Genomic DNA, 26,100 nt, shown 5'->3' with positions numbered 1-26,100 from the left:
TCATCAGCCTAGATCAGAAGAGTTTTGAACGACCAACTTAAAAATTGTTTTCTTATGAAATCAAAATTGCTTACCGCATTTCAGACAATTACATATCCCCTTTATAGCAAATGGACTAAACAAATCACATTCAAATGTCTTAACTAATTTAGGAATAGTTCAAAATTAGCTATAGTAATTCTACTTGTACCATTTCCAAACCACTGCATCATATATTGAGAAAGTCGTTTAGGCCAGAAAAAGTACACCTCTAACATTATAAAATATTTGTGGTGTTTTGCATTGCAAAACCCAGAATGTTCAAATTCAAAACTTACATTAATGTGCCCTAATTTCTTCCGGCCTAGATATGCTCTTAGTCAAAAGATAATAAATTAAATGGACTGGACAATCACTTATAGCCTTTGCCCACAATAATTCCAACTTTAAAATTGCACACATCATACCTAAAATCGTAAAAATGATTTTCAACAGAATTGCAACAGAAGTTGGGACATAAAAAGCACTGTGCTTAATGGGTCCTCTCAATGAGCCTTCTTAGTTAGTCCATCACACATTTGCAGGTACCTCACCAATGGATTCCAGCTTTGAGTCCTCTGGTTCTGTCTTCGTAGCTTTTGCCTCTGAAGTATCTTCCTTTGGTGGTTCTTGGTCTGAATAATATTGGTAACCCCGTCAGGATAATGGGGCATAAATTATAGACTTTATAAAATGTGAAATGGCAGAGACAAATAGATATAATCTGCATTCATGATCGGACAATTAGCATACCTTCATCATCGCTATCAGGCTCATCGCCACCACCCAGGCCCTAAAAACAAAAAGTTTAACAGATGAGTTAATAGAGCCTAAAAGGGTACAATTCAGCCGAGAAGAATTTTTCAAGACAATCATACCGAAAAGTCCATTCCACCACCACCCATACGCTGCAAACATAAAGTTACAATAAAATGTGATAATAACTTTAAAAGTACAATTCAGTTAAGGGAACTTTTTAAGAGAGAGGGGAACCCATACCGAAAAGTCCATTCCACCCATTCCACCACCACCCATACCCTACAAACAAAACGTTACAATGAAGTGAGTTAGTAACTCAAGATACAATTCAAACATGGAAACATTTTGAAAGAGAGAGAACAATACCGAAAAGTCCATGCCACCCAATCCACCCATGCCACCCAATCCACCCATTCCACCACCCATTCCACCCAATCCACCCATACCGCCCATTCCACCCAATCCACCCATACCGCCCAATCCACCCATTCCACCACCCATACCCTGCAAACCGACAAAAAAAAATTGTTAATGACTAAGGTACAATTCATCCAGAAAACTTTTCAGGAGAAAGAGAATCATACCGAGAAGTCCATTCCACCAAAATCAACGTCACCCCCAACTGCTAAAATAACAAAAGACATCATATGTTAACAAGCCATCCCATCAATAAGCATACAAAAGATATATATATAAACACAAACAAAACAAATAACATGCACCATGCAGAAAATACATCCAATTGAATGCTTCTAACCTTTTTCATCTTCCTCGTCTTCATCAACCCATTTATCCCAATCAACTTTTAAGTATAGGGGTGTCTTTCCTTCACCCTTCAACAGCCTTTTCCACCAACCCTTTTCTGCTTTCTCAACAACACACAAAATGTGCCTCAACCCAACATTAATCTTGCTTGCCTGTAATACAAACACATTGACTGAACCTAAATACCCTGAACAATTTCCTTACCAGAGCCTTGCAACATATTTTCAATGCTAAAAGGAATCTCCTAGATGAAAAAGGCTGTATATACACACCTCTACATCTACTTTATCATAAAGTTCCAAGTTTAGTTCAAACGGAGTATCTGGGGATCCAGCGGTCGCTGAAAATGTTAGTTTTCCTTCAGGTTCAAGTTTTACATTGGCATTCTTAGCATCGGGCAGTAGTATAGTAATAAAGATCTTGTCAGTCCTCTGGGCCCATTTGACCTCGGGATGGCGACTGCAAAATTCTCAACATTTTCAGAAACAATCTGAGGGAAAACCAACTAGATAATTATTGGCATGAAGAGAAACACAACTAAACAGCAACTAGTTTATAACCTTAATTGCAGTATATTCAAACACCATTAATCTAATCCATAATCACAGGCAAGCACAAAACTGGAATAAAAATACAGGAATATAAAACCTCAATAGTATATGTCAATTCACAGATTAACCAAAACAGAATAGAGATTACTTTGTGACAAACATCTTAGCTACATACTTAAGTGTGAATCATCTAATTCAGATTAACCAAAACAGAATAGAGATGACTTTGTGACAAACATCTTAGCTACATATTTCTTTAAGTGTGAATCATCTAATTCTGGCATTAACTTGATGGCAAGGTTACTAAAATAGGGCTGCAGGAGTGGGTGCAGGCATAGACAGGATGCAGTTGCTGCAGATTTTTAAATTCGGGATTGATATATTTATCAAATACATATTACAAAAAAACATATAAAGAATTAAAGAAGTCCCCAAATAAAAAATGATACGGTTATAAACATCAATAATTAATCATTTGAGAACAAACAATTATCAATTACCCAACTATCATTGCATCCAGCAGCACATTCATAACACAATGATGGATGCTAGCCCCCAAGGTGCAGCTCAGTTGGCAATTGCCATGATAATGAAGTGTTATGTACTGAGAATTTCGAGGTTTAAATATCCCCCACGCCGTGAGATTTATCTGTCTGCAGAAGGGGCATATGCAGGCACCTAGAGGTGGTAGCAGTCAGAATTGACCCTGTGTCACACAAGTACAATACCAGCCTACTTCCCGATTCCTCTAGGCATAAAATATTTAATTGATAATTAAACAAATAAAAAAAAATAATTAAACTTGAAAAGTAAAAACACAATGACAGATGCTTTCAGCCAACATAATATATGGCCATAATGGTTCCCTAACTCTCAAGCAACTTCGTCAGATTCAGTACAGATTTCGGATTGCATGCTGCTCCTTCCACTTAAGTAGATAGGATTTTCTTGCACTCTCAAGGAAATAGTTGACAGAAAAATACGATTCTCTGTGCCAAACCCATGCCTCTTAAGCTACATATGTCGAAATAGGACTCCAAATTTCAATGGTCTATCAAGCATGAGCAAACACTTCATAGATCGGAAACGCTCCTAATTTGCAGGTCATCTGGCATTTGAAACATTGAATAAAAATTTCGTTCCGGCATCTAGGTACTCCCTCACCCAAACAGATTGAAGACAGGTGCATTTAGCTATATAGGAGGATCAGATAACCTTATTTGATAATAAACCAAAGTTACACACCTTGGACTGAATAATGACATGACAAAACCAAGGAGTGGAATTACAGCTCAGCTTCAGAAAACTTCACAAAATAAAGTCAAAATTCTAAAAATTCCAAAAATTCCACAAATATTGAACTGTTTTTAAATTGATGTGCCAAGCTTCTCATATGGACTCACTAAGTACACCCACCAAGTAATCAATATTGAGCGGTTTTTTGAATAGATTTCCAAGCTTCTTATATGGACTCACTAAGTACACCCACCAAGTAATCACCAAATCTTGGAAATTTTGTCAAAACTAAGTACACCCACCAAGTAATCACCAAATCTTGGAAATTTTGCTTAGTTTTGACAGACTCGGCTTGTTTTGAAGGCAAGCTGAGAGCATATTTTGAGTGCCGTCTTGCAGTGTAATCAAATGAGATTAATATGCACAGTTTGCATACCAAACACTTTATATGACATACGTACAATGTAACAAAAGATATAATTAGAGAATGGTTCACCCATTCCATAACATTCCATCAAAATGTGTGTACAAATGGTCTGATCAGACCAAATACATTGTGAAATATTTGAAACATGTTTTTTTCTAAACATGGAAAATTTGCTTAGTTTTGACAGACTCGGCTTGTTTTGAAGGCAAGCCGAGAGAATAATTTGAGTGCACACCGAGTCCTCTTGCAGTGTAATCAACTGAGATTAATATGCACAGTGAGCATACCAAACACTTTATATGACATATGTACAATGTCACAAAAGATATAATAAGAGAATGGTTCAACCATTCCATGATTCGAACACATGAACATTCCATCAAAATGTGTGTACAAATGGTCTGAACAGACTGAATACCTTGTGAAATATTTGAAAGGTGTTTTTTCTAAACATTATTTTCAGAGTGTCCAATCCAATTAAATCGTGTACTAATGCTAATCAAGATTCAATTGGCAAATCAAAAATTAAAACCAGCTGGGCATCCTCTTCCCAAAGTTTGAGCGAGGGGAGCACTGAAGCAATTATCCATCACAGTTGGGATTTTATAACCCCATGGGCAAGTTCTTCAAGTTATTGCAGTCGAAAGCACATAAGACCATGTACAACTTGAGAGTAATTTAGTGAGAAATATATATCCATCAGTCAATACATCTACACCAAAGACAGGATTTGATGGTAAGGATGGCATCTATGTGAAGGTGAAACCCACTCTTAAAACAAAACATTCCTCTCTTCTCCCATGGACTATCTCTGTTCTGCATCTTACACTAAAGGTAGGGTTTCATCCAAGATGAAATGAAGCTCTCAAATATAATGTGCAGGAAGAGTTATAACTCCCATGGATGCTTGCCCAGAAAAACAGGGGAAACTAAAAGTACCAGGGAAAAAGTAGTTTGTTGTTTATATAAATAAGTACGATTTCCACTCAATCCCCCCATTGTGGTAGTTAATGTTTTCTTCTCTGCATTACCAATATGGAAACGTTTATCAGACCTTTCCATAGACTGCCTCATCTACAGCTATCAAATAGCTCCATGACACTCAGGAAAACCTACTAATAATAGGTCTGATGTTTCTCCTTCTGTGCGAAACAAGCATTCACTCAATCACAATATAGTAAAGAAACATTTCTATACATTCCTCATGGCATCTATAGGAATAGACGCAGTGGACTAGAGAAGTTACCAAAAAAATTGAAAATAATAATAAGAATTGAAGAGATGAAGGTAACTGAATAGAGGAATTGGGAAATTTCTTCAAAAGAAGTTGCAAAGAAAGGAAAATGTTTGTTATTTTCTCATTAGATATTTGAGCATACTATTTAAATTAAAGTGCATCCAAAAGTTTTAATTATGTTGGCAAGAATTATGAACCTCTATTTCAAAAAGATATGAGTCGTCAAAGTTACCAAAAAAAATTAAAATAATAATAGGAATTGAAGAGATGAAGGTAACAGAATAGAGGAATTGGGAAATTTCTTCAAACGAAGTTGCAAAGAAAGGAGCTTGTTTGTTATTTTCTCATTAGATATTTGAGCATACTATTTCAATTAAATTGCATCCAAAAGTTTTAATTATGTTGGCAAGAAATATGAACCTCTATTTTCAAAAAGATATGAGTCATCACCACCTGTGACCTCGCAAATTACTTAGTAGATATTTGAGCATATCTGGACCTCTATTTCCAAGAGGAAGAGCCATCCCATCACCTCACAACATGTCTCATCAATATGCTGTCAGATCGACAGGTGGCCTACTCCGAGAAAAACCACTAGGAGTTCACAAGAATCTGCTGCCCGGGAGGGGAGGTGGAGGGGGTTAGTGAGGTTACGAGGAAGGACGAAACAAACAACACAGAGAGGGCTAACACATCGAAGGAGGATCTTCACAGGCCTGTAAAGGGGCGACAATGAAGCTATAGAGGGGAAATCTTCTACACCCCTCATGCTGAAAGAGTTCACAGACTCGAGGAGTGACAAGAGAACCAGAAAAAGGATCACATCAAGGCAATATTAGGTATTGGGAAGTCGAGCTTTGGGGAGCAGTAAAAGAAACAGTTGGAAGGACTCTGCAAGACCCTAGCAGTTAAGGCCAAGGTGGAGTATATATGTTCTGGCAACTACATTCAAACAAAAACTTAAAAGTCCCTTAAGTAATTGCCAGATTGGGGAAAGACAACAAGATACAAACCAGTTGCTCCTAGAAAATGCATGGAGAACCTGCTAAAGGGCCTTAGCATCCACAGATGGGGTACTGGAAGAGGTTGCTGCAGAGAAACAGGATAACCAGAGATTTATGGACACAATCAAGAAAATCAATTGGATAACAATGTTCGCTCGCAGGGTAATAGAATTGACGATTACCAGTAAACTAAGCACAGTGCACACTGAACACCATGAACAGTTGATATATACTTAAAAAAACATTGCAACATTAGAGTAATCTGCCGAGTATCTCTAAATGAAATTCATGTTGATTTCCTTGACTGATTTTACACATTGTCTATGGGACCTCCGGCTGTTGTTTTTCCAGTTTTGTTTCAATCAGTTAGAAGGCCAATAATAAGTTTCACAGATTATTATCAAAGGCATAAGATAAAGATAAAAAGAAGGCCTGTTTGGAAATATTATTATCAAAGTTATAAGAAACGGACAATTATGGGCTATCAGCTCAAGTTATGGTTTCAATTATGGCGCAAGAGCTTTGTCCCTGGTTTTGGCACAATAACAGAGATGAAATCCCCCATATTTCAAGGGATAGCACACAGTACAATAACAGAAACGCTGCCCCTGTAGAAAACAAATATAGAAAACATAAACAAATAAAAGATGACCAGATAATCATAAATAAACACAGAAAAAAAACCATAAACAAATACAAAATTATCAGACAACCAAAGATGCAAATCACAAATAAACACACAGCAGCATCTGATTTTACAACTTGTAATGTCTTGATCATTTGTTTCTCATTAACAAATCAAAATGTGAATAGATACATCATCATGCAATGTGATCAGGACTCGAAACACAATTATAGTTTGTACTTCGTAGTGTGTAATTTTGGATACGTGAACAGTTAAGGCCAAGGAGGAGTATATATGTTCTGGCAAATGCATTCAAACAAAAAGTCCCTTGATCAATTGCCAGAATCAGGGAACGACAACAATATAGGAACCAGTTGCTGCTAGAAAATGCATGGAGAACCTGCTAGAGGGCCTTGGCAACCACAGATGGGGTACTGGAAGAGGTTGCTGCAGAGAAACAGGATACCCAGAGATTTATGGACACTATCAAGGAAATCAATTGGATAACAATGTTCGCTCTTACCAGTAAACTAAGCATAGTGCACACTGAACACTATGCACAGTTGATATATACTGAAAAAGGCATTGCAACATAAGAGTAATCTGCCAAGTATCTCTAAATGAAATTCATGTTGATTTCCTTGACTGGTTTTACACATTGTCTATGGGACCTCTGTCTGTTGTTTTTCCAGTTTTGTTTCAACCAGTTAAAAGGCCAATAATAAGTTTCACAGATAAGGAGATAAGGCCTGTTTGGAAATATTATTATCGAAGTTATAAGGTATGGACAATTATGGGCTATCAGCTCAAGTTTTGGTTTCAATTATGGCGCAAGAGCTTTCTCCCTGGTTGTGGCACAATAACAGAGATGACATCCCCCATATTTCAGGGGATAGCACACAGTATAATAACAGAAACGCTGCCCCTGTAGAAAATAAATATAGAAAACATAAACAAATAAAAGATGACCAGCTAATCATAAATAAACACAGAAAAAAACATAAACCAATAAAAAATGATCAGACAACCAAAGATGCAAATCACAAATAAACACAGAGCAGCATCTTATTTTACAACTTGTAATGTCTTAATCATATGTTTCTCATTAACAAATCAAAATGTGAATAGATACATCATCATGCAATATGGTCAGGACTCAAAACACAATTATAGTTTGTACTTCGTAGTGTGTAATTTTGGATACATGAACAGTTAAGGCCAAGGAGTATATATGTTCTGGCAAATGCATTCAAACAAAAAGTCCATTAATCAATTGCCAGAATCGGGGGAAGACAACAATATAGGAACCAGTTGCTGCTAGAAAATGCATGGAGAACCTGCTAAAGGGCCTTGGCAACCACAAATGGAGTACTGGAAGAGGTTGCTGCAGAGAAACAGGATACCCAGAGATTTATGGACACAATCAAGGAAATCAATTGGATAACAATGTTCGCTCTTAGCGCAATAGAATTCATGATTACCGTTAAACTAAGCATAGTGCACACTGAACACTATGCACAGTTGGTATATACTGAAAAAGGCATTGCAACATAAGAGTAATCTGCCAAGTATCTCTAAATGAAATTTAATAATTTATGTTGATTTCCTTGACTGGTTTTACACATTTCCTATGGGACCTGTCTGTTGTTTTTCCAGTTTTGTTTCAATCAGTTAAAAGGCCAATAATAAGTTTCACAGATTATTATCAAAGGCATAAGATACAGATAAGGAGAAGGCCTGTTTGGAAATATTATTATCAAAGTTATAAGATATGGACAATTATGGACTATCAGCTCAAGTTTTGGTTTCAATTATGGCGCAAGAGCTTTATCCCTGGTTTTGGCACAATAACGGAGATGACATCCCCAATATTTCAAGGGATATCACACAGTATAATAACAGAAACGCTGCCCCTGTAGAAAACAAATATAGAAAACATAAACAAATAAAAGATGACCAGCTAATCATAAATAAACACAGAAAAACATAAACAAATAAAAAATGATCAGACAACCAATGCTGCAAATCACAAATAAACACAGAGCAACATCTGATTTTACAACTTGTAATGTCTTAATCATTTGTTTCTCATTAACAAATCAAAATGTGAATAGATACATCTTCATGCAATGTGGTCAGGACTCAAAACACAATTATAGTTTGTACTTCGTAGTGTGTAATTTTGGATACATGAACAAAACATTAAAAAAGAGGAGAAATAAATTAGCAAGGCTTAAATAGCACATGCTCAAGCCCATGCTTACATGCAGTGCAACTATTATTAAGCAACATCAGTGCCAATGTAACCACCACTGTTGTCAAACTCTTCTGGATCATCAGAGACGTTAAATGTCATCGCAACAAGCCTTACTACAACTCTACACCATCATTTCTATTAGAATGGCCTCTTCACCATCCTCATTGTCTACTAAAATGGCCTCTTTTAAGATCAATATCGTATCATATTGTTCATCCCTTTAAATACTCTATATACTGGAGGCATAAAAAATTCACACTAAAATTAACTTCTCTGATCCCCTAAGGAGAAAGATTGTTCCTCGTGATAAAGAGTGTATGAAGCTTTTAGGTGGTGACAACAATAGAGTCATTGGGATGGAGCTCAAAGGCTCTTAGGACATGCTATAAGGAGTCAGCTATCTAAAATATGAGCCCTGGTGATCTATCCCCATGCATCCTCCACCATCCAATCAAATTCTCATACCACAACCTACAACTAGTTCATTGATATGCAAGCTCTAGAGCTCCATCAATATGCATCCTCCGCCATCTAATTTAACGCCATCTAATTAAATTCTCCTAGGCTACAACTAGTTGATCCTCCCAAAGCTCCAATTTATTTACAGAATTACTAAGATCTGGAAATGATAGAAATTAGTATACGGATTGCGCAGCAAAACTCTCAAAACATCCTATATGAACTCTGCACTAAACTACATTCTCTGGGGTGACTCCTCTTGAAAAAGTGTATGAAGCTAAGTGCTGGACAAGTTCCTTATGACAAAGGAATCAAAATCTAAAATAATAGACCTGAAGCAGATTATAAGAGTTCTGAAGCCCCATCCCAACGCGTCCTCCATCCAATCAAAAGTTCCTGTGCTCCAATTATTTGATCCTCCCAGACCTCCAATGTATTTAAGGGGTGAATAAGTTCTTGAAATGGAAATGGCACTAAAGTACCCAGAGCCCTAGAGCTTCATTCCAATGAATCTTCCACCATCTCATCTAAATCTCCTGGGGTACAATCAATTGATCCTTCAACATGAATAGGGTTGGGGTTAGGATCAGGACATCAGAGTTGTGCGTAGTTCTTCAATACGTACAGATATTGGCCATGATAAGCCTAGTTGTGATGGAAGAGGATAACATGGTTGTGGCTTCTGTGAACAGTAATGTCACCATGCAGAAACTTTTGTTGATATGACAGTAACAGTGCAAGCATGATTTGTTGTGTAAGGATTTGTCAGTGTATAGCAAATACATAGTGCATGGGTGATTCAATAAGTTGAGAGTGACTGTTCAAAAATTCAATAATTAAAAAAAAAAAAACAATTCCAAAGCTGGACAAAGAGAAGCAGAAAACAGATAAAAGCTCAATAATATATCTATTGCAGTACAAAAATATTCAGCTACAGCCCACAAAAATGGTGCACATCAAAACAAGTAATACACAATATTTTTATTACTCAAGATGTGAGAACAACTGTACAGACTGCTACATGTCAAGGGAAAATGCAATATTGCTATGACTAAAGCTGTGAGAATGACTAAAAAGAGCTCAGAAAAAGCACAATAATAACTCAAAAAATCAAAACTATGCACAAAATTATTGTGCCACTAAATCTTTACTTGCCAAGTATATCCACCGATGTTTATCCAAAACCTCTCCACTCTCAATCAACCAAAACTTTGATGTGTTTTTATACATCCTATTACAACCCTCATTTTATACAATCCTATAACAGCCCTATCGATAGATTGCCTTGTCCACAACAATCAACATGCACCTCAGATATGAATCCTACGATTAAACAAAAAAAAGCAGCGCCACACTACGCCAAACAATAACAAGAGTGTTATGCTCCCTAGATGTAACAATATGCATGCATAAATTGCATATATGAATAACAATAATGTGAAAACATTCCATTCATTAACAATATGAAGCCCTCACCAAAAAGTAAAAGAATAGTCATTCACATTAAACCGTTATATATCATGCAATAAAAATGAAACATACAACAGGATATCTTCGTAAATGATTTGAGGCCAGAGTGCTAATGGAGTCATGGACTCCTCTCTACCCAATACAATCTAACTTCCCAACATGTGGAATTGCTTTTGAGCTAAGAGTTCACCTTGGCTTTTATGAAATAATATATTATCATGTTAAGTCCAAATCCTAAATAGTCCAAAGGCAATTCAACCATTTATTTTCCAAAGCTCACTACCAATAAGCTAACAACATCAAAGATAATTGCAACCATCAACTCTGCATAATGGAAGTATGTAGGATAGGAATGCCTATTACAGGTAGAAAAAAATTCACTGTATTAAAGGACCTGTGGAGCTTAAGGCAGGAGCCCGGGATACACATTTATGATCCGGATATGGAGACAGAACCACCCAGATATGTGTAAAAACACCCCGTATACAGATCCCATGCCACCAAAATAGATCCTGTGCTAGCTAGATGTCACATGCTGAATCACAAGCAAATAACATTACCATTTCAAGTTTTTTTTTTTATTTTCAAGGATGTTTATCAACTGTCTGAAAACCTAAACAGAAGATATTCTATTTAGACTTGTAGTCAGATTACTTATAATTTATTATTAATCTGTATGTTGTATAGCTCTATAGATGGCTACAGTAAAGGTCTGCAACATTATATAGATATTAGTATACAGTATATTCATAGGTTTCAGTTTTCACTTTCTGTACACAAAATGGATGTATCATTGATAATTTAATTAGATAAATCCCAACCAACTCCAGCTGAGGGCTCCTCTTAGAACAGTATGAAGGAATCATCCCTGGTTGGATGATTAAGGTAGATTTCAAGAAAGATTACTGGTTTAACATATTATAGAATTGAAATATTCAAATGATGAGGATGCAGCCCATTCCAGGATATGTAGTTAGAACTTAGACCTACTCTACATTATAAAACCAATCGAAAGATCGTTTATGAGGCAATCAATTTTGCATTTACAATTATCCTTTTTGTACGAGGCATGATGCATCATGATTTCAGTCAGAATAATAAAGTATCTAATGATTTCAGTTCTAATGTTGTGATTCCTGGATGGTTTTCATTATTAACACCTAAATATGTTTTGAAAAATTATATCATTATATTTTTTGTATGTGGCAATTTACTGGATCTGGTAGAACCATATACATCCCCATTTCCCGATAACCTGGAAATTTCACAATAGTCAAAAAACTTATAGATTTTACATACATGTCATCAACATCTTAGCTCAATTAATCCATCTTAACAGACAACCTACACTTACAATTTCTTTTTCAAAATCATGGTAGAGGGATTCAACTAATACATTCATCATCAGTCTTATTGGCTTCCACATTAAGGGCAAACAAGACCTGTCACCTGAGACAAGCTAATTTTGCTGTGAACATGTCACTTCTATATTTTCAAAACCAAAAAACGTTAACAGAAAATATGTCACTTCTATTTTTTCAAAAAGAAAACATGTAAAAGGCTTGAAAAGCCTACCACAAGGAACTATCTAAAAATGTGATAGTTAAACGAACGCAAGCTAGCTACTTGAACTCAACACTTGTCCTGCCATTTCAACGACGGTCAAACACATGCTAGGTTAAAATTGGAAGAATTTATTGCAAGACTTTATATTTGGTGGCAGCCTCTTTCACACGCCCCTGAAAGGGAATACTGTTAAAATGCCATCAAATTCTCTTCCCCACCCTTGAAAGGGGAGAGAATAGTGTAGACATGCCATCAAATTTCCATATTCATTGGCATTACTTCATTTAATCACAACTCCAATTTATTGAAAGACGGAAACCATATCTATATTCTGCAACCTTTACCATACCATTTATATTGAAAATGTGCTTCCAATAAAATCGATGAAATTCTTGCATGTCCCATTCGTTATGGAAAGTGGATATTGTAAATAGAATTCAGCTTTTCCCCTTGTCCAAATTTTCCTTTTGTAGATGAATTTTATTCAAACAAGTTATGTGCGCATACCATTTTTGGCACCATGTACACATGGACAGGATATTGTAAAAAAATTTCCCTTTGTCCAAGTTTTACCTTTGTGGATGAATTTTATTCAAACAAGTTATGTGCATACCATTTTTGGTACCATGAAGTTTGAACATATGGACAGTGGAATATTTTAAAATAGATTTTAGCTTTTCTTCTATCTTTATATTTTCTAAGTTTCTTATCAAAATCTTCCTTTGTGGATGAGCTTTATTTAGAAACTGCTATGGGCAGATCAATTTTGCTACCCATGTACTCTTGGGAAAAGTTCCCTACAAACAATAGCGTCAACACGTAAAGCTTATAACAAGTTTATGCAATATAAATGCATGCAGTTGAGGCACCAAGCCTTATTCTACCTATATTAATAAAAAGCCACCTACTTCTGGGCATATTCATACAAAACTGTTGTTACTACAGATCATAGAAAGGAATGCACTGCTGTATGACCACACCCTTTTCTGATCCTACAGACACCAGCACATTAACAAATGAAACAAGCAAACCAATCACGTTGTCTGATTGAGTAGGGATTGACACTCCAGTCATGAAACGAGAACCCATAATTGATAACAGTAAAGACCACATCACACAAATGTCAAACACCATTAGCGAAAAAAGCCAACCCCACCGTAGCAAACTTTTGTCAACAGAACGGCACCCAACAGAACACGGATCCAAAAACTTTCAAATAAAGAAAACAAATACCATTAAAAACCCTAACTAATATTTTAAAATATAAACCCTAACCCATTAAAATGAATACGAGCACGACCCTGCCTAGCCTAACCACAGTACAATATAAGCCCAAATAACAAACCCATCTAAACATTGTTAAAAGAACAAAACCCTGGCCGAATCTAAGAAGGAGGACGCATGTGCACACAAATATACTCCATTAGGAACATAACAAAAACCCTGGACAAACTGAGAAAAACCTAAAAGAATTCATAGAAAATCCTAGCATTAGAAACCACTGATACACCACAAGCAAGAACAAGAAAATCCAACACCTTTTTACGTTCCAATGTCAAGTTCGTACCTCATTTTCGCCTTTTAAATGGTATTCTGTCGCTGCTTTGTGGATTCGAAGAAACGATCCTTGCAGCCAGGAAACAGCGACCAAGCTTTCGTTTCTCAGCTACCTTCCGAACCCTTCTCGTAAACCCTTTTAAAGGAAAAGGGACAAAGATGAAAAACACACGAGCAAAACCCGTGATAATAACTTCCCTTAGCTCGTTAACGAAAGTTGCACCCTTAAACCTAATAACTATACTATTAGACTCTGTTCGACCGACCTCACTCTTCTAGTTCAAATTTAACATTTCCAAAAACAAAGTATTTTCGGTTTCCCCACGGAGCACTTCCATGTTTGCTTGGGTTTTTTATTCATCGATGGGATCTGGGCTGAAAGTCATACATCTATTTGTAAGAAATTTGTTTTCTACGCTATTTTTTAGTTGTATGGATGTTAAAAATAATTTTTATAAGTTATTTTTTTTTAGCTTTATAGATGTTAAAAATAATTTATTTTTTTTTTTTACGGTTTTTGAGAATTTTAAATTTTTATTTGTCAAATTCGTAATAGGAATAGTGGTTTTTATTGGTTGATATATATAATGTAGGATTTATCACTATTATTTAAGAAAAACTATCTTATGTGCAATTATCTATTAGTAGTTCCTAAAAGCTCAAGCTTTCACTCCTAAAAAATGTCTTTGTGTTTTTATCGTTAAAATATTTCCCCTCTACCCAAGGAAAACAAGTTCTTAATCAAACAAATGTAGTTTTAAGTCATACTCAAGGACCATTTTTTTTTGTGAGAGTGAGTTGATATTTTTTCAGGTTTGGATTTATCAATTTATTCTTAAGGCGAGAATTAATTTATTTTAAACCAGCTTAGATCCATCTTAACTTGGATCTACCAAGCATCGAGAGGAATCAAATCTCTCTTTTGAGGTGCAACCCTCTTCTACAGTGAAAAGAGATTTGATCCCTCTAGGCATTTGGTCGATCCGAAGTTAACATGAATCTAGGTTGGCATTTGGTAGATCCTGAGTTAACACGAATCTAGGTTGGTTTAATTATTAGCCTTCAAATAAGTCATTTTAGAGAAGAATGCTCCAGAAAAATCTTTTTTATTTTGTTTTATTTTGAGTGAGTCAAAATGTTAAACATTACAACATCTCCCTCTATGCAATTAATTTTTGAAATAAATATATATTATAAGATGGTTTAATCATATTGGAAAAAAATTATAAGATACATAATGAATAGTTAAATTTTATATAATTAAATACACAGTTAATTGATTTTTTAAAGACACTTAAAAAATACAACATTATTTACTCATAAAATCTATCAAAAGATTTAGGCGTCTATCATAAAAATAAAAAGAGATTTAATTTTATAAATAATAAGTGTACATGAAAAAGTTATTAATTGTAAATTAACTAATTAATTAATTAATAGGCATAGCCTAACTTGCTCGCAGAGATTTTTTAAAACTTGAGTTTGAGTTGTTTAATTTGTAAAATTTGAGTGCCCTAAGGGTTTTCCAAAGCATTGAATCCATTTATGCATTCAAAAATGTATTTTAAGCAACCAAAAAATCACATTCTTGCTTGAAATTGAATTATCCTAGTGAAAAAAGGTTATTTCATTTATAGGTTGGATAAACTATTGAAATTGTGTAATTTGTAAGAGTTAAAATAAATATAGATCATATAGTATATTATATTATTAGTCATTTTCATCAATCCATTAACTTTGCACTAATTATGCTTTGAATATAAATATTTACCTAACCAGGGATCTTAGTTAGGTGGGTTCAAGTCTCTTTTGACATGTAATTGGTTTGTTTGTGGCATTTATGTGAAGTGTAATAGTGGCAGTGATCTTTTGAATTTTTTAACTATTCATTATATGATCTCTAACTTCTCCAACGAGAGTCAAAGGACCTTAGCTCGAGTGGTTTGGTGAACAATTTGTTTCCCTGCATGTTTCTTTGCATCAGTTGAAGTCTCTGAATACATTTTGTAATTGGGTCATTTGTGACATTTATGAAATAGGTGTATTTGGTGTAATAGTGACAATTGATCTTTAGAAGTTGATGGTTCTCCAAAAATTCTTTGGAGAATCGTGGGACGTGGTTGATCATAGAATATCAAAATGGCCAAGCATATGAGTTCTATCATCGCCCTTTCACTAAATAAGACAACTCTGGTTAGACATCTCTACTCATCATACAATTTTTTGTTCCCGTCATTAGCTCATCCATAGTGGGTTGTGCACACGGTCTTCTCTTTATTGCTCCATTATATGCATTAACATTTACATGTTTTTTATGACAGTTTTGCTCTTAACAAGCACATTTTCTAACATTTTTGTACAACAGACCCTTATATGGCAGCACTTATCAGCAAATTTCTTCATCATATGAATACATGCTTGACATGTTCGTACATAATGTAATTTCATTTCTTCTGATAATAAAATTACGCTTTTTTCCGATGATGTATGTGTGTGTGTGTGTAAAGTTAGATTTTTTTTTATTCTTTTTGTTGGTAAATGAATCTTTCATTAAAAAAAAAAAGTTACATATATCCTAAATTTCCAAAAGAGAACTAAAATCCAAGAGTTCTTGAGACTAGCAAGTTGCTACCAATAATAGACAACCATAAACTGACTATGATAATTATGACTACATAGAAAACTCCTCGAAGATTCAAGATTTCAAGGGGGGAATGCCTCTAATATTGGCATGATCTTCCCTGAGTTGACTAATTACTCATTGTCTTCTTGGATTAATGCCTTGTTGCTCTTGCGGCCTCATTTTTTTGCTTCTTTGTCTCGCTTGGACACCACCTCAAAATCCTTTGTTCAAAACCCAAGACCAGACTATTAATGTTAGGTCCCTATACTACTAGTGTTGACCCTTATTGTTATTAGTGCAACCCCCTTATTGTTATTGTTGTGTCCATGTAGTCCACATATTGTTATTATTGTGCCCCATAGAAGCTCACTATTATTATTGTTGTGCCCTTACATTATTATTGTTATGTCAGCTCTGATTATATTGTGACCCCTTAGACTCTTATATATAGAAAGGAGGTTTTGTCATTTGAATCATCCAAGAATTGTTCATTTGTGTAATGTAAAGGAGGTTTCCCCCTTAAAGAGGCTTATTTTGAAGTTGTTGATCTATCTCTTCTTCTATTTTGTGAGTTGGTTTCATCACATTTGGTATCATAGCTTTGGATTATCAGGTTTCGTTGCTTCAAACAAGTCATCATGGCATTTTTGCTATAATTTTTTTCAACGAAAATTCAGAAGCTGGAATTAAAAGCCATTTGAGCTGAAATATTTATGAACCTTGTGTACGAATTTCAAATCTTGTCTCGATATATTTTTAGAGATATGAGTTGAGGAAGTTAGTGTTTTTGCATGCTCGTGAATTCCATCTGAAACAAGTGACCTTGGGGAAAATCGTCATAACATTCTCTCTGAGCATCGGATTCAAATTTTGTAAGAAGTGACAGAAAGAGGACGAACTGTAGTTTGTTGGGTTTTCAAGCTGAAGGTCGAAACAGTGACATGTGGCACTTCGTACAAGTTTGTTCGATTGAGCTAGCCTATAATCAGGTCATCGTGGGAAATTGGACATAAATATTTCTTAAAGAATCAAATTTTGATCAAAACTTGGGGTTGGAAAGAGGACTTAGAGGGATACCACGGGATGTAATTTCAAACTTTGGAGATCTGAAATTACATAGATACATTAGATTCAATATCGATCTCATACAAAGCGAACAAAAAAAAAGGTGTGTAGTTTTTTTTTTTAATTTGCATAAGTTTTGTTTGAGAAAGTAGTTTGAAGTAATTCAAAGGGAATTATGAAGCATAATTATCATTAATTGATGACCAGAAGAAATAAAATGGAAACACCTAGTAAGAAACCCGAAATATCTACTATGACACATGAATAAGAGGAAGAAATGCAACATGATATATCAAAATTACAAGACCAAGTGCAACAAATTTCGCTCTCACAAAAAGTAATTGAAGCTAATATGGATGGTTTAAAGAATGGAATGGAAGCTAATATGGATGGTATCGAACCAAAACTTAAAGGCAACATGGAAGATTTGAAGATACATTTAACAAAGTTTCTACAAGAAATGCTTACTAATGGCGAAAGGGTAGTAAAGGAAACTCGTGATGAGAACAAAAAAAATGTTAATCATGATTTCATAGACTCTAACGTTGGATTGAAGACCCACCACGTTCCCAAGATCGATCTAAGGAAGTTTGATGGCAAGGATCCCATAACATGGATACTACAGATGGAGCAATATTTCAATCTCCATAATGTGCAAAACACGTAAAAGGTATGCATTACAACTTTATATTTGGAACCCAATCAGTTTGTATGGTATCGATGGTTTGCTCTCGTAAACAAATTATCACTTGGTCAATTTTTATGGAGGAAATTGATCAGGTGCTAAAAAAAATAGCTCAAAATTCAAAGTTGTTGGATCAGTGTGGAACCTAGACGACAGCGTAGTGCTCATCATCTTGAATCTAATGCAACTCGTTTCACATGAAACAGACAACGTATGCTCCCAGAATCATGTTCTGTTCACTTTCCCAAATAAGGCGAATTTTTGTATAAAAAAATTGAGAGCCCAATCAGTAGTCTGTATTGTTGATGTGGCGTTAACTAGGTAGGTCTATGTGGCACTTTAACTGGTCAACGGGCTTAGTGAATCATATTGTGCCAAGTGGCACATTCTCATTGGGTAGGAATCAACGGTTTTTTATTTGTTGGATTGGTGGCCAACCACGGGCTGACACGTGGCCTAGTCGGAGGCCGCCAAGTGGCAACCCGAGGGCCACCAAAATTATGGGTTGAATTTTGGGCAGCATAAGTGGGGGTCGAACCTGCGACCTCACAACACAAGTCCAAAGCCTCCGCCAATACGTCATATACATAAGTCTTAATATATATTGTCGTCGGCGCATATTTAAAAACAAAGTGCGAGCCATTTATGGGGAGGGATCGGCCCTTGGTCGTGCATATGACCACTACTGGAGGGGAGTGGGGACTCAACGACAGGGGCGGGTCGTTGGCCTTAGCCCAGGGCACGTGGCCCCCCACGTGCCCAAATTTTTTGGATATAATGCATTACAGGACATTTAAAACGTCCGACAATTTCGCCCGAAATACTGCGAAATTGTCGCTCCGTAATCGCGTTTTGGGGAAATTTTATAGGACGGTGCCGAATTTTGGGGAATCTGTGGTGTGATTTGTAGAAGATTGGGCAAGGCTATAACTTCTTCAGTTTTTTACCAAATCATGAGCAAAAAGAGGCTACACAGGCATTTTTGGGCATTCTTGAGCCATTGGAACATGTTTACGAGCTTTTTGAGCATTATAAATTGATGTATTCACACTTGTGAGCATAATAGAGAAGTCCAAGCCATTGGAAGTTGGACCAAGGAGACGTAGCCGAGTAGGGGTGAACTCCTTCATCATGTGTTGTTGTGATCTTGTTTATGGTGATGTTTATGTCTGTTATATGCTAATGTTCAGTCATTTGTTTATAATAATTTACAGATAAAAATTACATAAAAGCACTCAAAAACTCATGTTTTAAACTTGCAAATAATCTCTTGAATCCTTAAGCACATTTAACATAATCTAAAATTAATTTAGTACAACAAATTAATTATCCAAATCAGATTAAGTTTGGTATCGAAGCTCTTGGTTTTCTTTGTGCAAGAAGGATTTATTTTTTTTCAAGTGAATGTCATGCTTACACGGTTGAAGCTCAAGAGAGGAGAAGTGAAGTTGGTTGAAAGCCCTAAAGTTGGGTCAAGGAGAAGGACTACAAGGTTGCCACAATCTCCACCACCATTTCTTCCTCAAGTTGCAATTGAGACTTCAGTGAGCATGTCTCATGAAGGAGAGCCTACAAACATGATAGAGGATGAGAAGGTCTTTAGGAAGGTTTCTTTGATATGACAGAGATGGTGAAGGTCCTCTATGAAGAGAGGAATACTAGACTGCAAGGTGAAAGCTCCACGCCTCACAAAGGAGAAGGTTCTTCAGGAGGAAGAGGTAGTGGAAATGGAGGTAAACCTACACCCTCTCCACCATCTTCTTCATCTTCTTCTTCACAAGCATCTTCACCCTCTTCCACTAATACAAGCCTTACTCATACTCATCAACATACCTCAAAAGGAACTGGTAAATCACCCTGTTAAAACTTGATGTTAAATTTGAACTACCCATGTGTAATGGTGAAGTGAATGCCGAAAAGCTTGATAATTGTGTTTGTCAGTTGGAGGTCTATTGCAAAATTCAGAACCTTCAAGATGATGACATAAAGATTCAGCTAGCTTCCTTGAGGATGGGGGGTGCAACACTAGTATGGTGGGAATCAAAGGCACAAGAAGAGATTAAAAAAAAAAACACACATTAAGATCTCAATTTCTTGTTCTGATTTCATTACTGAAATTAAAGGACAATTCTACCGTTTAGCATATATGCAGAAAGCCATCATGAATTGGCAGAACTTTAGGTAACTTAAAGGTCGAAATGTGCAAGATTACACCCAAGAATTCAGAAAAAGGTCTCTAATGTGAGGTGTAAATTTGTAATCACAAGACACATTGTTGAAGTACATAGGGGGATTACACAGTTATCTTAGGTATACTATCCTTATGTTTAATCCCAATAATCTAGATGAGGTGTGTGTGCAAGCCACTCATCTTGAGGCAAGAGGAAAAATTACATCAGAAGAGGGTAATAAAAATCCATTTAAGTGTAAAGGAAAAGAAAAGAGTTTCAAAGGGAAGGGAAAGAAAAATGCATCTATTAAGAAGGAAGGAGAGAAATTAACATGCAAGCATTGTTCCAAAGAGGGTCACGATGAAGCTCATTGTTGGAAGTTTCATCCCAAAATGAAACCAAAGAAATTCAACAACAAGGGAAAACAAAAGACAACTGCAACAACTCAACAGGATTTGGGATCCGATTCGGGTGATGAAACTAAAATTACCGCCATGGGTATGAAAGGAAAATAATCTAAATATTAGTACTAGTACTTCAAATTTACACAATGAAACTCCAAATGAAAATAAGAGGATAGAACTTTTTCACATAAGGGTAATCTCAAAACATAGAAAAATTGATACTCTTTTCGACAATGGCTCTCAAGCCAATCTTATCTCTAAAAACATTGTCAAAAGTTTAAACTTGGAAACCATTCCACATCATAAACCATATCCATTAGGATGGGTGTGTAACAAGTAACTAGAAAGTGTAAACCGAAATTCACCATTACTGCAAATTTCATAGATGAAGTGGAGCTTGATGTTGTGCCATTAGACATATGTGGTATAGTTTTGGGCAACCCGTATCTCTATGACAGAAAAGCTATCTTCCATAGACATGAAAACAAATACCATTTGTTCAAGGATGGAGTAGAATATATTGTGAGAGCTTATGGCAAGAAATTAAATCTTTCACTTGTTAATGCGGGGCAGGTGAAAAGAATAGTGAATTCTAGCAAGGATTTTGTGCTTCTAATTATCAAACCCAAGAAGTATGTTGATAATGAATATTTCCAAGGTTGTGATTCAAGATTGAAATATGAATTGGTTGATGTTGTTAACCAATATGATGAGATGTTTCGGGAACCAAAAGGATTGCCTCCCAAGAGAGGAATCCAACATGAGATATAGTTGCAGCAAGATAGTCCTCTTCCTAACATTGGCATGTACAAGATGTCAGTGATGGAAAGTGTGGAAATTAAAAAGCAGATTCAAGAGTTGTTGGATAAAGGGATCATCAAGCCAAGTTCTTCGCCATGTGCTTCACCTATTGTTTTGGTGCCAAAGAAGGATGGAACATGGCGCATGTGTGTGGACTTTTGTGCATTGAATAAGATTACGGTAAAGAATCGTTACCCATTGCCAAGAATATATGATTTACTTGATCATTTGAAAGATGCAAAGTATTTTACTAAGTTTGACTTAAGGAGTGGCTACCATCAAATTATAATTGTTGAAGGAGACATTTGGAAGACAACATTCAAAACAAAACAAGGTTTGTTTGAATGGCTAGTTATGCCTTTTGGTTTATGTAATGCTCTTGCTACCTTCATGCATGTGATGAATGATGTGTTAAGGCCATTTCTTGATGAGTTTGTTATAATCTACTTAAATGACATCTTAATTTTCAGTAAATCTCGTGATGAACATGTCATGCATGTGAGAAAAGTACTTGATGTCTTAAAGAAAGAACAATTGTATTTAAAGATGTCAAAGTGTGAGTTTGGAAAAACTTCTTTAGTTTACTTGGGTCATATTGTTGGAGGAGGTGAGTTGAAAATAAATCCCTCCAAGGTTGATGTCATTTTGAATTGGCCAAGGCCCAAGAGGGTTACTGAGGTGAGAATTTTTTTGGGAGCAACCCAATATTGGAGAAAATCCATTGCTAACTTTTGTTCTATAGCAGCTCCTTTGCATGCATTGACAAGTGTGAAAAAGGTTTTTCAATGGGGAGGAAAACAACAAAAGGACTTTGATGCATTAAAGGAAAATATCAGTTCAGATCCAGTACTTGCACTTCCAGATTTGAGGCAGTCATTTGAGATCCAGACTGATGCTAGTGACTACGACATGGGTGCAGTCCTCATGTAACATGGTAAGCCTATCTGTTTTCATTCGGAAACTTTCAGTGGTGTAGTGATTAATTATCCTACATATGACAAGGAATTGTATGAATTGGTGCAAAGTGTGAAAAAGTGGAAACATTACTTGATGCGTAAGGAAACAATCATTCACACTGATCATCAACCATTGCAGTACTTGCAATCTCAATCTAAGTTGCAACAATCAAGGCACTTTAGATGGATGGGTTTTCTTCAACAATTCCACTTGGTAATAAGGTATAGGAAAGGTATCGACAATAATTTTTTTGATATGCTTTCTAGGCCTATTATTAATGCAACTACTTTACTCAAGCATAATTTTGTTTTGCATGAAAGTTATATTGAGCAATATGCATTAGACAATGACTTTCAGGATGTTTATGCAAGCTTGAGTCAAGGTAACCAAGTAGAGGAATTGGATTATAATTTGCATGATAACTTGTTGCACCATCTTAGCAAGCTTTGTATTCCATAGGGAGAAAGAGTCAACATCATAAGAGAGGCACATACTTCTCTTATTGTTGGTCATTTCGGTGTAAGTAAGACGGTGGCACATCTACAGAGGTATTGTTATTGGCCTCGTATGGTTGAAAGCGTGTCACATTTTATTAAAGGATGTTCATTATGTGCAATCAATAAGCCTGGCAATAGGAAGTTATGATTGTACACACCACTTTCGGTTCCTTCACGACCGTGGGAGAGTGTTTCTATGGATTTTGTAGGAGGTCTTCCATTGTCAAAAGAGGTCATGGCTATTTGTATGTAGTTGTGGATAGGTTCAGCAAAATGTGTATTCTTATGCCATGTAAAAATTAAATTATAGCTGAACAAACTGCTTAGGTATTCTTTCAGAATGTATGGGTGCATTTTGGATTGCCCACATCCATTATTAGTGATCGAGATTCTCGCTTTGTTGGGAATTTTTTGTCAAGCTTGTGGGGATTCATGGACGCCAAATTGAAAAAGAGTACAACGTTTCATCCACAAACAGATGGTCAAACCGAGGTGGTGAATGGAACAATGACACATCTTCTCCATGGATAATGCAACAAGCATCCTTAGTTGTGGGATGAACATTTTCACTACATTCAGTAAGCTTACAATCGAGTCAAGAACTCTTCAACTCAAACATGGCCATTTGAGGCATGTTTGGGATACTTGCCTAAGTCTCCTTTGGATTTCATTTTTGGAAAGGATGTTGATATTGATGGTCATAGTGACATAGACAAAGTAAGAAGGTTCATTGAACAAATCCAATTGGTACACCAAAGAGTTCAAGAACAGTTGGAAACGAGCCAAGGAAAGTACAAAGCAAGGCACGACAAGCATCATGAAGATCACAAGTTCCAAGTCAGTGATGAAGCTTGGCTTCACATTAGCAAAGAGAGACTCCAAGGAGAAGGTAAAAAACTGAAACCAATTAGATATGGTCCATTCAGACTTTTGGAAAAAATTGGTAGCAATGCATTCAGGTTGGATTTGCCTTCATATATGCAAATTTATGTTGTTGTTAATGTTGAGAACTTGAGGTTGTATGAGCCTCCTTTGATAGAATATCAAGGAGAAAATGTCCATATTCCTTCAATTGAGGATTTTTCTCCTGAATACCTTGATGAACTACAACAAGACATCATTCTACAGAAGAACAAGGTCTTCAAAATGAGGGAATGTGGATTACCTTCGAGTGGGGCTCAAGGGAACAATCCTTCAAAGGGCAAATAGATCGAGATTGGAAAGGTAAGGGAATTGTACCCTCACTTGCTGGACAATTGAAAGTGATATTTTGGGGTCCAAAAGGCTTTCAGTGGGGAGGAATGATCAGGTGCTCAAAAAATAGCTCAAAATTCAAAATTATCAGATTGATGTGGAACCTAGATGACTGCGTAATGCTCATCATCCTGAATCTGACACAACTCGTTTCACGTGAAACAGACACCATATGCTCCCATAACCATGTTCTGTTCACTTTCCCAAACAAGGAATTTTTTGTAAAAAAAAAATGACAGCCCAGTCAGTAGTCTGTATTGCTAACATGGTGCTGACTAGGCAGGTCTATGTGGCACTTTGACTGGTCAACGAGATCAACGAATCGTATTGTGCAAAGTGGCACATTCTCATTGGGTAGGAATTAATGATTTTTGATTGGTTGGATTGGTGGCCAACCACGGGCTGACATGTGGCCACCCAAATTATGGGTCGAAGTTCGGGCAGCAGCAGTGGGGGTCGAACCCCCAACCTCATAACATAAGTCCAAATCCTTCGCCAATACGCCACACACATAAGTCTTAATATATATTTTCGTCGATGCATATTTAAAAACGAAGTGCACGCCATTTCTGGGGAGGGGCTAGCCCTTGGTTGCGCACCAACATATGACCACTATTGGAGGGGAGCAGGGGCTCGGTCAGTGGCGGCGGGCCGTTGGCCTTAGCCCCGGGCGCGTGGCCCCCCATGTGCCCACATTTTTCGGATATAAGGCGTTAGAGGACATTTAAAACATCCGATAATTTTGCCCAAAATTTTCACTCCGTTAGCGCGTTTTGGGGCAAATTTGTAGGATGGTGCTAGATTTTGGGGAATTGTGGTGCGATTAGCAGAAGATTGGGAAAGGCCATAAATTCTTCAGTTTTTTACCAAACTAGGAGCAAAAAGAGGCTACATAGGCATTTTTGGGCATTTTGGAGCCATTGGAACATGTTTCAGAGCTTTTTGAGCATTGTAAATTGATGTATTCACACTTTTGAGCATAATAGAGAGGGTCAAGCCATTGGAAGCTGGACAAAGGAGACATAGCCTAGGAGGGGTGAACTCCTTCATCATGTGTTGCTGTGATACTGTTTATGGTGATGTTTATGTCTGTTATATGTTATTGTTCAGTCATTTGTTTATGATAATTTGAACATAAAATTACACAAAGCACTCAAAAACTCATGTTTTAAACTTGCAAATAATCTCTTGAATCTTTAAGCACATTTAACATAATCTGAAAAGGAATTTAGTACAATAAACTAATTATCCAAATCAGATCATAAATGATAGCACATTATGAGGATACAAAAATCAGCACCTTCTTTAGCCAATTGATAAATCTCAAACAAAAGGGTTCAATGGTGGAGCACATTGAGGACATCCAAAAATTGAATATAAAGGTAAATGATTTTCCAAAAAAGCATAAGATTGACGTCTTCATAGGAACTCTAAAGGATAACATCCAACATGAGGTTCGTCTATGGGAACCTGATTCATTGGAGAAGGCATTCAGGTTGGCAAGAAAAATTGAAAGCAAAATTATGGCAACAAGAAATCCTACCACTCACAACTGTAAAGCTGGAAGTGTTGTCACTCCTAACCTTCCACAATCTACAAGGTTGATACCATAATAATTGGAATAAAAAAGAGCAAAAGGGACTTGTTATAGTTGTGATAGAAAATACACTAAAGATCATAAGTGTGCTGAGAAGAAATTAATTTACACATAT

General features: G+C 36.2%; 1 protein-coding gene across 9 annotated transcripts; it reads right to left on the bottom strand.

Moving 5' to 3' along the window:
- Positions 1-227: 227 nt before the first annotated feature.
- Positions 228-14,222, bottom strand: LOC149264178 (HSP20-like chaperones superfamily protein). 9 transcript variants are annotated; one of them, XM_089427562.1, is made up of 9 exons: positions 13,942-14,222; positions 1,815-2,001; positions 1,535-1,694; positions 1,362-1,402; positions 1,144-1,281; positions 1,018-1,056; positions 897-926; positions 772-811; positions 228-653 (listed from the first exon to the last, which is right to left on the bottom strand). In XM_089427562.1, the coding sequence occupies exons 1-9, from the start codon at positions 13,944-13,946 to the stop codon at positions 550-552; spliced, it is 744 nt and encodes a 247-aa protein (XP_089283688.1). In that variant the 5' UTR covers positions 13,947-14,222; the 3' UTR covers positions 228-549. The 9 variants fall into 9 exon arrangements, with proteins under 9 accessions (XP_089283688.1, XP_089283701.1, XP_089283690.1 ...); XM_089427575.1 differs by having other exon boundaries at positions 1,018-1,038; positions 1,156-1,281; positions 13,942-14,220; XM_089427564.1 differs by having other exon boundaries at positions 1,362-1,399; positions 13,942-14,219.
- Positions 14,223-26,100: the final 11,878 nt, after the last annotated feature.

The sequence above is a fragment of the Pinus tabuliformis genome, chromosome 6 (assembly GCF_031772625.1).
Source record: "Pinus tabuliformis cultivar Carrire ecotype Pingquan chromosome 6, CPIR1, whole genome shotgun sequence".
NCBI classification, from domain to species: domain Eukaryota; kingdom Viridiplantae; phylum Streptophyta; class Pinopsida; order Pinales; family Pinaceae; genus Pinus; species Pinus tabuliformis.
The sequence above is the reverse complement of the archived record's forward strand: the minus strand, read 5'-3'. Positions and strand labels throughout refer to the sequence as shown.